Source organism: Pseudorasbora parva, chromosome 10 (genome assembly GCF_024679245.1).
Source record: "Pseudorasbora parva isolate DD20220531a chromosome 10, ASM2467924v1, whole genome shotgun sequence".
Classification (NCBI taxonomy): domain Eukaryota; kingdom Metazoa; phylum Chordata; class Actinopteri; order Cypriniformes; family Gobionidae; genus Pseudorasbora; species Pseudorasbora parva.
The window spans coordinates 5,667,278-5,681,600 of NC_090181.1; the positions used below are offsets into that span (position 1 = coordinate 5,667,278).

Sequence of the window (14,323 nt, forward strand, 5' to 3'; positions counted from 1 at the left end):
TAATAAATAAAAAATAACAAGCATTTTGTATTATCCCTCTTATTTTGTTAAAATGATTCACATTTTCACTGATTCTCACAAACTGTCAGCCGCCACTGTATATCGGGGCCTTAAACCAAATGTTTGCATTTTCAACCACTTTCAATGCATGTCGGAAACGAAACCATTACCATATCTGATTTTTGGCTACAGAGGCTTTCTCAGTGCTTGAAACCCAATGATACAAACAGGAACGATGGTGTCGGTTTTCCCATATCAATTCCAGTGCAGTGCTCACGCTTTTGAAATGCAGCAAAGTGGATTCACAGCGCTGAAATCAGCGTCGTCTTAACATGCCGACAACACGAACCAAACTCTTCCAGTCTCAGCTAAAACTAGTATGTTTGAGAGCGGGGCAACGTAGACATTGTTGACTTGACAAGGGTCCAAATCCACTTTTGCTAGTTTAACGATGAAAAAACAGTCCAAAAGGGTTGTACCTTGTCTCTTAATAGATGTGTTTTGGGTGTAGTGTGCAAAAGAGCTAGCCTGACAAGCCAGACCCACATCAAGATGTTTGGTCTGGAAACTCACCATTGGCAGCTCAATCCGAGGGGCGGATAAACGGTTGTCTTTCAAACCCCCTCTGCACGCGATAGGATAGCGCTACACCAACCAGAGCAACGAAGGTGAAACAGAGCTTGTTGATAGATTAAACATTCGCCGTATCCGGTCGGCTAAACTCCGAACACATCTTCCCTTTTTAAGAATGACTTCAGTGCCGTTCTTTGTTCTTTTCTCAGAGGAAAGCTTAACTCCAAGTCTTCCAGAGTCGCGGTCAGAGCTGATTCGAAAGACCGCCGTTCGCCAGTTTCTGTGTTTACTAGAAGCACGCAAACGCAACTCGGCCGTCGTCATTATGGCCCACCGACTATACACGATGTGATTGGCCCGGTAAGAGTTAGGGGAACACAGCTCAGAAGGGTATTGAGAGTTGCTAGACGACACTTGCGGGCACCCTTGCTGCCGCTAGGGAGCGTCTAGATTTCTAGGCTACAAAAGAGCCTCATCTCCCATTCCTGTTAAAAGAAAGTTGCGGAAAGACTGAACGCTTCTCCAGAGAGGTGTACATGCGTTGTGCACCCACCTATATCCACATATTACAAACGCGGTGTCGTTTTAGTTCCTCAAAATAGTAATGCACCATCAATGCTCCTGAACACACCTGGTTTTCAGACCAGCACACCCATGGGTGAACAGATGGGAGCGAGTGCATTTGCTCTTTAAACAACGTGGCGCTGGACGTGAACATGATAACTGCGTCGAGCTGAAACTAGCAGTCGCATTGCGCCGGGTGCATGATTGGGCTCATAATCTTTAAATCTTTGCAGACTGTTTACATTAACAAACAGCTTATTACACACTGCATGAAAAGTAATGGAAAAAGCACTTTCAAATCTTGTCAGTTTCTAACCAAAAACGTACACAAATTAGTGTCATCATTATTGTCTTTAGCACTAAACATGAAATAATCCATGTCCAGCCTCACCCTACTATGCATCACGCATTTAATTATATATGACAGCTGTTATGTTAATATGCTGAGGCACATTTGGGCAACAGTCGTGTTAGTTTTTCATTATTAATTCTTACCAACTAATCCATTCCCTCACATATGCAGTTACTCATATCTCAAACGCAGGGGTCCAGCTATTGTTGAAGCCAAATGAATGGCGTGTCTGACAGATGTCTAAATGCTGCCCTCCATGGTTGAGTGAGCTTGACAAACATTAGCTCCTTTTTTGGGAACTTTGAAATGAGGCCGAGCTCAAACTTCACTTGGGCTTTAACCATGGCTGCCTTCCAGTCACGCAGATCTGGACAAATTTGACAATTCCTGGGTTGTTTTTTTACTGGGAGTTTCCCTTGTTGAACAAAGAGACTGCTTGATATGTGCATTAATCTGTCAGTGCCTATAGGTTTTTGCCATATATTTATTATAACATGCAAAATTTGTTTTTGCTGTAACCTAACACAAAAACATGTCCCTAATATGTTTTTAATGCTTTTTAATGCTGAGTTAAAGGGTTATAATTTCTGTTGTCATTTAAGATGCGTTATAGACGCATGACTTGTATATACGTTATTTATTTTTGAGAAAAGAAAGATGTTTTGCATCATGGTCATGCTTCTCATTTTGATGCTTAGAAAGTGAATGAAATGTGAAGTTCAAAACCGATTAATCTTTAATGACTTAAAGATCCACCAATTAGCACCGAGCAGGCATAACATTATGAACTAATATTGTGTCAGCCCCCCTTTTGCTGCCAGAACAGCCCTGACCCGTCGAGTTATGGACTCCATTAGACCCCTGAAGGTGTGCTGTGGTATCTGATCCTTTAAGTCCTGTAAGTTGCGAGGTGGGGCCTTCATGGATTAGATCCATTCGCTCCCCACGTGCATCAATGAGCCTTGGCCGCCCATGACCCTGTCGCCGGTTTATGTTTTATTTTTACAAGCAATTGGGCAGATTCCAATACCGTTTTAAGCAAATCTATTTGTTGTTTATTTGCTCTACTACAAGCCAAACTGGCCTTAACCGAACAAACAAAACTGATCTGTAGCCATTTGATGAGGCAACCACTGCTTCTAGTCACACTCCAAGCAAAGATGCTACACATGTAGCATGAGCAGTTGTTTTTGGTTTAAATCAGATTTGTATAATTTAAATGGTCTGATTAAACTGACTTTGGCTTTGTGAAATTGCTACATAAAACATACTTGCACAAAACAAAAACGGCAGACAGACTTAAGGAAATGCAAACTCTGTCTTGGACAGTAGGTGGCCCTGATGAAAATCCTTTTTTCCCACCTTTTTTTTAAAACACTGATAAAACACAACTTTATATTGAGGTAAGAGGAAAAGTAAATGCTTTTGCAAATTTTCTGAAGATACATTCATAAAAATCCACACAAATGGCATTTGGGGAAATTATTGCAATGCATTGCGGAAGTCTAGAACAGAGAGATCGGCTAAAATAAAAAATAAATAAAATATTGTGTTTAGAGCAAAAGCCGCCCGGTTCCGATCGATGAACTTCTATGAAGCCTCGGTTCCTTTGCACTGTGGACATTTTGCTAAACATCTCCCTTTTTTTTTCGCACAAAGAAAAACTATGTCGCACAGTTTGAAATTAGGGTAAATAATGCCACATTTTTTAATTGTGGGCAAATTCCTTTATCATTGCATGACTTTTTTTTGTTTTTGTATCTTGAAAGTATTGTAATCTTTGAGGAGCACTGATTGTTTTCACTGTAATGAACAGCTTAGACTCTGAGTTAACCTCGGAGTCGCGCTGCCTCAGTTTAGCACTATCAGTGGAGGGTAAGAAAAGCAAACAGAGTTCCACGGCTGTCCTGTCCTGAAAGGGCGGCCCACAGGATGTTTTGCTGTGTTATATAAAGGGCTCATTAGTTTTGGTAGCCACAGTGGCCCAGAGCTTCCAGGGATCTTCCAGAACAGCTCAAGGGCAAAAAAGCAGTAAATGTTTACACTGACAATATGGAAAGTTGTTTCTCAGTGCGTCTTGCAGCTGTTGTGTGGAGCTTGGCTTTGCATAGACAACATGTGAGGCTTATGGAAGGTTTATGTCATTGCTTTTAACCATATTTTCTCTTTTCTGCTCTTTGCTTCAGAAAATGCTGCTAAAAAAGAACTGTGGAGGGAAAACGAGGACTATCAAGATTCGGGTGAGTGTGTCGAGAGAAAAAACAAACAGGATTTTTATATAGTGGCCCCTAAAAAAGTATTCAGAGTCTTAAACCATACCCAAATATGAATGACATTGCATCAAAAGCTTTGATAGCACAAGCACTCTTTTCAAGAATGGCATTTTCTAAAAGAAATGTTCTTTATTTTGATATATTGCATGTTCAGATATTCATACAACTCAATATGAATGCTTTCTTTTTTAAACTGATTGGGGAATAGTTAATGTGTTCATGTGTTGAACTACTCTACTCATACATCTAGAAAAAAAGGTTTGATATTTTTATCCAATGCGATGCCTTTTAGCTTTAAGTATCTTAATACTTTTTGGGGTCACTGTTTACAGTTTGTCAGCAAACTGAAGGACTGTTTCTTTGCTGGCATTTTTTTTCTGCAAATAGTAAATTATTTAGAAATGTTTTGTAATTCTGGTCTCGGATCAGATTTCTCTGGTCAATAAAGTAGCATGAATGCTTTGAATGAGAGCGACTGGCTTGCTTTATAAAGCCCTGACCTGTGAGCATGCCTGGTTTCGACAGTGCGCTGGAGCCTGACCAAAGCGCACCCGCTGACCCTCATAGCCATGGCCGTGGACCCCGGGCGTTTCTTTGGCGCTCGTCACACTGGGCCAGAAGGCCCGAGCTGAATGATGCCAGTGTGTGACGTCATTATGAGCTCGGCACCTTTTGGACTGCAGAACAGTGACTCCTGCTTGCATGGCACAGGAACTGGAAGACTCATGGGAAACACTGGCTGAAGACCAGGCTGCTGGAGTCAGAGACATGAATCATGAACACAATCTGGATCATCTCTCAGGGGTCCCTAACCCAAAAAAATACCATTGTTTTCTTTGGAATACATTTCGGTAACATTTATATGGAAACTTGTTTCCGTCACAGAATAAAACATTTTAAAAGATAATTGCAACTTTTTGTAATCTCACAATTGTGTTTAAATCTTGCAATTTTTCTCAGAGTTGCGAGATTCAAATGCGCAATTGCGAGTTTTAGGCCCCGTCCACACGAAGCCAGCACTTTCCCAATCTGATCTTTTTTTTTTCCTCGTTTCAAGAAATATCTGCGTCCGCACGAGATTACCGAAACTGACTAAAAACGATGTAGTTTGCATGCCAGGCCAGTGTGTGGCGCTGTAATTCTGCCACAGAAATACACTAAAAACGGAGAAGAAGAGTTGTGGCTAGCAGGGGTATAGCAGTGGTCGGAGGTGAGGCAAAATCTCACAATAAAATAACAATAAATACATTTGCTACTTAACAGATGTGCTTTATTAATGCCTACACCTACCCTAACCCAAAACATACCCTTTCAATAATGCAGATACGTTAATTAAATGACGCGATATTGATGTGCGTATGCCCAGTGCCCATAGTTGTATCCCTTAACTCTTTCACCGTGCTGGACGTAGTGTGATGACATCACCGTTTCAGAAAATATACGGATTCGCTGTACACACGAAAACGGGAGATGATCGTTTTTTAGATTTACCCACTTTGGGACCCGGTTTCGAAAAATATCGGATTCATGCTTCAAAAACGCCGGATCCGTGTGGACGAAACGCTGATACGGTACAAAATTTGTACGTATACAGCTAAATGCGTCTCCGTGTGGACAATTCTGACTTTTGTCTCAGTATTGATTATTTTGAGGACTTTTGTGTATCGAATATTATACAGTATGTTTTATAGGGTTAATACCACAGTATGTAAATATGGTAATCAAGCAGCACAATGACCATCTGATACCAATGGGCAAAAAAATCCCATTTACTAACCATAATCTTATAAGTGGCTTTCACATTGGAGGATCGTTTTCATAGTTCCTATAGCTGTTGGTGGAAGTATCCAATTTTTGGCGTGTTCGCACCACAGGAACTGGGAATGATTTTAGCTACACAAATACCTTTTGAGGGAACTAAATTAGCTCCTGCTTCAGAGTAGGGTATAACCCAGCAGAACAGGAAACTTCCAGTGATGTAAGTGTCTGCTGATTGGCCGAACGATTGCCATACGAAATACCGGCGCCCGCCATTTAAAAAAACCAAAAAACGAGCAGATAAACACAAGCAAATAAACGAGCAAATAAACACAAGCATTTACATTTTTCCATAGAAAAGGTCTAGTATATATTGAGTCTCCAAATTGTGCAGTGCTGAAATGTTATCATAAAAAAAAAAAAAAAGCCTTATTTTAGCTTTCAGAAATGCAGGCTCACCTTTTGTAGACTGCGAATAATTGTTGTGTCATAGTCTTTCTCTCCAATGAACATCCAGAAACCTCCATTTTATCTGCAGGAGATTGGATGACCATTTTATTAGATTAATGGAAAGAGGTGAGGAGAGGAGCAAGGGATGAAAAGGGAGAGGGAAAAGGAAGTGTGTGTGTGTGTGTGTGTGTGTGTAAGGATGAAGTCATTTTCCATTTATAGAGTGCCGGCTGTTGCAGGATCTACAGTCAGAGAGAAAGATGTTCTTCGTTTCACTCCTCCGCCTTGTTGTTGTTTTCAACTTGCTTTCACTCTTCCTACTCTCTTTGCTTCCCCACTCTCTTTTTCTTTACCTTTTGTCCTTGATTGTTGACTCATATTTTATTTTTAACATATCTTATAAAATATTGTCATTTTATTATAACTCTAGTGTAAGATATTGGAGTTATTTTGACATTTGACCACATTTAATATTTGTAGTTACCTTAAGTTTTTTCTTACACACACTTACAGTTTTTTAATTATTTTTGTCTCAAGCATACATACAGACCTATAGAATGGTGCATAAAAAAAACTCATAAAAAACAAAACAAACAACAGGCAAAAAAACTAAATAAGAAATTGGTTCCATATCAGATTCAAGGGCTTAGGGTTTTCCATTCAAACACATTTCAAGGGTTCTGCCAGTAGTGGGCACTCGAGGGAACAATGAGGGAAGGTAGCGAACTTATTGCTTTTATACAAACATTCAGTATATTATTTTAAACATTATTCTCAACATTATTTATGCATTTGTAATTTACTAATTCAAATGCATCTTCTGTACCACCTCTGCAGTGCAAAGATGATTTTTTTGTTTGTTAATGATTTAATTTGATTGATACAAGCTCTATATAGTGTCTCATTTTAATACAATGTATTGATTAAAATTAAGTAATTTCTTAGGCGGTTATGTGGATCTTTATAAATTTAAGGAGTGCAGGTTTTGTCTTGGTCTCAACCCCTCAAAGTCCTGGTATGATCGTGGTCTCAACCCCTCAAAGTCTTCATCTGATCATGGTCTCAACCCCTCAAAGTCTTCATCTGATCATGGTCTCAACCCCTCAAAGTCTTGGTATGATCGTGGTCTCAACCCCTCAAAGTCTTCATCTGATCATGGTCTCAACCCCTCAAAGTCCTGGTATGATCGTGGTCTCAACCCCTCAAAGTCTTCATCTGATCATGGTCTCAACCCCTCAAAGTCTTCATCTTATCGTGGTCTCAACCCCTCAAAGTCTTCATCTGATCGTGGTCTCAACCCCTCAAACCCTTCATCTGATCATGGTCTCAACCCCTCAAAGTCCTGGTATGATCGTGGTCTCAACCCCTCAAAGTCTTCATCTGATCATGGTCTCAACCCCTCAAAGTCTTGGTATGATCGTGGTCTCAACCCCTCAAAGTCTTGGTATGATCGTGGTCTCAACCCCTCAAAGTCTTCATCTGATCATGGTCTCAACCCCTCAAAGTCTTGATATGATCGTGGTCTCAACCCCTCAAAGTCTTCATCTGATCGTGGTCTCAACCCCTCAAAGTATTCATCTGATCATGGTCTCAACCCCTCAAAGTCCTGGTATGATCGTGGTCTCAACCCCTCAAAGTCTTCATCTGATCATGGTCTCAACCCCTCAAAGTCTTCATCTGATCGTGGTCTCAACCCCTCAAAGTCTTCATCTGATCGTGGTCTCAACCCCTCAAAGTCTTCATCTGATCATGGTCTCAACCCCTCAAAGTCCTGGTATGATCGTGGTCTCAACCCCTCAAAGTCTTCATCTGATCATGGTCTCAACCCCTCAAAGTCTTGGTATGATCGTGGTCTCAACCCCTCAAAGTCTTGGTATGATCGTGGTCTCAACCCCTCAAAGTCTTCATCTGATCATGGTCTCAACCCCTCAAAGTATTCATCTGATCATGGTCTCAACCCCTCAAAGTCCTGGTATGATCGTGGTCTCAACCCCTCAAAGTCTTCATCTGATCATGGTCTCAACCCCTCAAAGTCTTCATCTGATCGTGGTCTCAACCCCTCAAAGTCTTCATCTGATCGTGGTCTCAACCCCTCAAAGTCTTCATCTGATCATGGTCTCAACCCCTCAAAGTCCTGGTATGATCGTGGTCTCAACCCCTCAAAGTCTTCATCTGATCATGGTCTCAACCCCTCAAAGTCTTGGTATGATCGTGGTCTCAACCCCTCAAAGTCTTGGTATGATCGTGGTCTCAACCCCTCAAAGTCTTCATCTGATCATGGTCTCAACCCCTCAAAGTCTTGGTATGATCGTGGTCTCAACTCCTCAAAGTCTTCATCTGATCATGGTCTCAACCCCTCAAAGTCTTGGTATGATCGTGATCTCAACCCCTTAAAGTCTTCGTCTGATCGTGGTCTCAACCCCTTAAAGTCTTCGTCTGATCGTGGTCTCAACCCCTTAAAAAGTCTTCGTCTGATCGTGGTCTCAACCCCTCAATGTCCTGGTCTTGTCTAGATCTCAACCCCTCAATGTCCTCGTCTTGTATTGGTCTCAACCCCTCAAAGTCTTGTCTTAAAACACATTAGACTCTTTATCTCACATTAGGTGATTTTGTCTACAACACTTTTTATGGTGTAGTACAAGTAGGCGAATTGGGAAGCAGCACTACTCAGAAGATTTCGGACGCATCTCTGGTATCGGCAACCTTACATGTTACATGGAATTCGGTTTGTTATTTCCATAGTACTTTATACAATACCTATTGTTTCAAAGCAGCTCTACAGAAGACAATACTGTCATTATTCAGCTCAATGTAGATTCAATTCGGTTCAATAACTGCAGTGATTTTGCAAACATTATCCAGCTCTATTCAGTCTGAGTTTTGTTCCGATCGGTGCCATTAAATCGATACTGTTACTAGTATTCATTTTCTTTTAAACCCCTAAGTCATACTTTACAGTTTCTCGTTTATTTAAGTTTGTGAAAAGGTTTTTAAATCATCTGTCCAAATATAACCCGCTTCTCCCATTAACTCTGCCCTTCTGTCCTTCCTAAGCTGTTCATGTAGTGGCTGGGCCCCTGGTTTTATCTCTGAGCCCCGTCTCTGCTGGCCACGCTCCAGGTGAAAGCTAGAGATGGAGTGGGAAGTGGCTATCTGGGGGCCTGTTAGGGAAGAAGGAAAATCATCATGGGGGTTTGAGGTCTGGGACAAGACCAGAGAGAATGAGGGCTTAGAAACAAGAAAGAAATGAAACCAAAGAAGGAAGGAGGGGGAAAAAAGCAAGTCATTGGTGGATGAAGCCAGAGAAGAAGAGCTCTTATTGCCTGGATGGTCCAAACTTGTTGACAAGACAGATGTTTGGGGTTGAGAGGTTAATTGGTTCCCATGTATAAGCAGTATAGTGTGTAGTGTAATGTTTTAAAAGCATTCTGTGTTCGTAAAAGAAAGAAAAGCCTGATCTGTTTGTCAAAATATAATTAGTCTTCCTACAGTTGCAGATAATTGTCAGTCTGCATGCCTGTAGAGCTCTTATAAACTTAAGAATAGTATTTGATAGTTTATCATTTGCAGTTGGGAATGCATGGATGAAACCAGTTTAAAATGATTAAACTCAGAACATTGCTTCCTGGAGGGAGATTCATGGAAACCAGCTGCTTGTAGAAAGTAAATGGGATCGTGTAGCACTCCATTGAAACCCAGAGGCCTACTCTTTTTATTTTGATGAAGTGTTGATCTGGCCCCTTGATGGATTTGAAAACCTCAAAAAGAGTGGCTATTTGACAGGAAAAGAGCTTAACCTTGTGGTACATGCATATATATCTTTGTGAGTTGTGCAGTTTAAGCCAGGCTAGATTTAGCTGACCATATGTGAAACATATTAAGTACTTCTTTCATTCCCCGGGACAGGAACCCCTCCTTTCTCTGGGGGTTTTAGTTTTTTTCAGGTTTCATTTGGTTTTACTCAGGTTTTGTTTTAAAGATGATTTTGGTCATGTAAGCCAGTGATAACACACTAGAGGAATGTTTTCGGCAAAGTTCAGCAGGTTTCCGTAGCGCATCAGTTGGATAGATTTTGACAGACAAAGATTGAATGAAAATAGTCTTGGGGGACGTTTTGGCCATTCATTTACACAACGTTTTGGGGGCCTGAAAACGCAAACTAAAAAAAAAAAAAAAAAAAACGGGTTTCAAAGTGCAAGTTTTTGAAAACAATATTGTTATCATCTCGGTGTAAACTATAAAACATGAATTTGTGAAAATGGTGACACCATGATACGCATGTGTAGCCTAGAAATCTAGACGCACCCTAGCGGCAGCAAATTTAATTTGCCCGCAAGTGTCGTCTAGGAACTCTCAATACACGTCTGAGCTGTATTCCAGAATCTGGACGGGCCAATCATAGGGGCCAATCACATCGTGTATAGAGTCAGTGGGCGGGGCCATAATGACGACGGCCGAGTTGCGTTTGCGTGCTTCTAGTAAACACAGAAACTGGCGAACGGCGGCGGTCTTTCGAATCAGTTTTGACCGCGACTCTGGAAGACTTGGAGTTAAGCTTTTCTCTGAGAAAAGAACAAAGAACGGCACTGAAGTCATTCTTAAAAAGGGAAGATGTGTTCGGAGTTTAGCCGACCGGATACGGCGAAAGTTTAATCTATCAGCGAGTTCCGTTTCACCTTCGTTGCTCTGGTTGGTGTAGCGCTATCCTATCGTGTGCAGAGGGAGTTTGAAAGACAACCGTTTATCCCGCCCCTTCGGATTGAGCTGTCAATGGTGAGTTTCCAGACCAAACATCTTGATGTGGGTCTGGCTTGTCAGGCTAACGCATGTGTATTATGTGCTACAATGTGACAACCGCCACAGCCTTTTAAGTTTTCTCGAATCCATGAATAAGGATCTTGACATCGTTGTCTTCTGTAAGCAAAACTTTTAAAAAACATAACTGCCGAAAAAAAAACACCGCTTTTTAAGCACTGTGTATTCTGACACATCTCTATTAAAACCAGCATTAACTTCTTAGGCAATTTGTGCTACAGTAGCTCGTCTGTTCGATCGGACCACACGGGCCAGCCACGTGCATCAATGAGCCTTGGCCGCCCATGACCCTGTCCCAGGTTCACCACCGTTCCTTCCTTGGAGCACTTTTGATAGATACTGACCACTGCAGACCGGGAACAGCCCACAAGAGCTGCAGTTTTGGAGATGCTCTGACCCAGTCGTCTAGCCGTCACAATTTGGCTCTTGTCAAACTCGCTCAAATCCTTACGCTTGCCCATTTTTCCTGCTTCTAACACATCAATTTTGAGGACAAAATGTTCCCTTCTAGCAGCCTAATATATCCCACCCACTAACAGGTGCCGTGAATACGCATACTATTATGTATTTTTAGCAGACAGTTTGCTTCATACATTTAGTTTAACAGCATTAAAGATGGCAAATGTTATCATTCAACTGAACTGTGTAGGCTATATGTATTTAAATCAGATTGTTCTTTGTCAATGCAAGAAATGCACGTCCCTGGATGAGCACGTTTATATAACATTTTTAATTTAACAGCTCAGGTAAAGTTAATGGTGTGATCCATTTCAGGGGTGGCCAACATGATTTAAAATTAGTCTGAGCTAGAAATCTATCTTCATATTTACAGGTAAATATCAATATTATGGGTAAGCTTCAGAAAGTAATTGGAACACTAAACTTACTTGAGTTGAAAAATGAAGATAATTTAATAACCATCCTGATTGTATACATCTCTATGAAAATAAAGGTGACTAGACTAATAAACCAAACCCAGTTTCTTCCCACTTCATCTTTTTTGTTTTGTTTGTGGTTCCCTCACAGAACCTGAGTGGCGGCCGTCACACACCCCGATACTCCTACGATCCATCCATCTTCACTTTCCGGCCTCTGAGCAACGCTCCGCCCTGCAGCCCCCTGCTCCCCGCCGAGGAACCTCCGTGCGCTTGAGGGAAAGGACTGGAGACTTGGAGAGACAAAACATCGCAAATTTGTGGACCAAAAAAATTCCCAACATAAAGACAATGTATGTTTGCATTGCCTTTTATTTTGCAGGATATTAGTGTGAACAAAGGCCCCGTGATAAGGCCTGTGGACAAAACAGGAAATGCGATCAGGGCCAGAATGTAAGAGAGGAATGAGGAGACGCAACCTTTCGCCTTTAGCCGTCTCATCCTCTCTATCTCTCAGGAAACCCACTTAGAACTTATTATAATGACAAGGCCATGACCACTGCGCTATCTATAACCACAACCAAATGGTTTGGTTTCTCTGAGGTGTTTAACAGGATTGAGCAGAGATTGGTAGATAACGTCTGATGATTGGGCCACATGGTTATGTTGAGACTATTGGGTTGAAATTAAAATGTAAGACTATTTAGGTTTAAGCCATTTGGTTGTTAAGCAGTGAAAGGTGATGAGAGACAATCAGTTTGATGCCAGAATGGGCCTTAATTAATAAAACAGTTTTTTTAATCAAATTATGCTTTTCGCTCTATAACCAGGGTAAACCGGAAAACTAACAATCAGATATAATGACAGCACAGGCAAGATATTCCGAACCATTGTTTCGTTGCAAGTCTGACCTTAACAATGTGTCAGAAATCACTGATTATCTGAGGTCCATTCCAAAGTACTTAAATCTTAAATGAACGACAACACTATACTAGAGTCTTTCAACATCATATTAAACATGCGCCTTTCTATGTAGCATACTCAGTACTATGTACCTAAAATACCATCGATATCTAGTTTATTAATGTTTTGACACTGTTTGAGCACACCAGGGGTTAAATCATAGCCCTTACACACAGTTGTTCTGTTCAGAATTAAATACTAGCGTACTGCATACTGCAAAGTACACTGTTTACCATTAAAAAAATAACAATAGAATGTGAAACAGGATACATTATCTTTGCAATAAACGTTTCAAAAGGTATGTTGTTTATTTTGGAAGGTTTGTTCGCATTAATTCATTTTTTGAAATGAAAGGTCAAGTGAAACTAAGTGTACTGTGGGATTTACAGTAGTATTCTCCAGAACATATTCATACTGTATACTGCAGAAATAGCATGTATGCTTGCTAGTACGCTATTCCGAACATAGCAAACGTGTTATTCTGATGTGTAGAAAATGATCTTTAAGGGATAGTTCACCCAAAAACGGAAATATAACGAAGATATTTTAAAGAATGTTGGTAACCAAACAGTTGATGGACTTCATTGGCTTCCATAGTATATTTTTCCTACTATGACAGTCATTGGGGTCCATTCTTCGTTTGTGTTCGGCAGAAAGAAAGAAATTCATACAGGTTTTGGTGAGTAAATGATGACAATGTTAATTTTTGGGTGAACTATCCCTTTAAATATTGACAACATAAATCCTATCCATGCAGTATATTTCAGAAACAATCCTGAGGATTTTGACTGTTGATGTAATGTATTTAGCAGCATACTTTAATACTTTTACTGAATGTAAACTGCATTTGTAACCCGTGTAAGGGTCGATAAGCTAGGCCAAACGGATGGTGATCAATAAGGACAATTATTCATAGTTGTTGCATAAGTTTCACCTAGGTGTACGTGTATCTATGTGAAACAAATACAATATTTTTTCAATTATAGCTATATGGGCATATAGTACAGTACATGCTTGCAACGTGAAAAGTTGTCCTTTTCTGTCTCTATGCCTCAAATGAGGGGAATAAATGTTTCTTCCCAGTTTGTGTCTTGTTAATTCACTTCAAATACTTTTTTCTTATTGCAAAGTATGATTGGTGAAGCTCTTAAAGTCTCTTGTTGGATTATTTCCCCAGCCTGTGCCCCCAGAGTTAAAACAGTGGTTGTCATATCCTTTAGTTTTATTTTTTAAGAATCTAGAATACCATAACACATCCCTTAAAGGGTCAGTTCACCCAAAAATTATCCCATGATTTACTCACCCTCAAGCTAACCTAGATGTATGGCATTCTTCTTTGAATCAGAACTTTTTTGAACTCTGATTTACTATGGTAAGATAAGCCTATTATAAGTGTTTATATTACAGACCTGTCAGAATGGATTTCATGGAAATTGAGTACATGCATCTGTGTGTCACTTGTCATATCCGGAAATGGAGACAATTTGCTCTGGTTACTTTGCCCCATGTCTGGCGTGGGAGTGAGAGTTTAGTGGCAAAATGAGTGAGAGTTTGACATTGAAGCCACTAAATCTTAAACGTCATGGGAATCATTTTTAAACAAAAGCCGAACATAGGAGAGTCTGCTGACAAAAAGAGAATGTGACAGAGCTCGTAATAAAACAAGAATCAACATTGGCTTGGCTTTTTGGAGATAGTGA

The 14,323-nt window shown here is 40.5% G+C and overlaps 1 protein-coding gene across 1 annotated transcript in view; it reads left to right on the forward strand.

Annotated features, from left to right (window-relative positions):
- The window catches only part of si:dkey-16j16.4 (uncharacterized), a 50,325-nt gene extending 36,617 nt beyond the window's left edge, over positions 1-13,708 (forward strand). Inside the window, exons 4-5 of the mRNA XM_067454966.1 lie at positions 3,676-3,729; positions 11,812-13,708. Coding sequence (XP_067311067.1) covers positions 3,676-3,729; positions 11,812-11,937 — 180 coding nt within the window. The 3' untranslated portion in view covers positions 11,938-13,708. The remainder of the gene's footprint in view (positions 1-3,675; positions 3,730-11,811) is intronic.
- Positions 13,709-14,323: the final 615 nt, after the last annotated feature.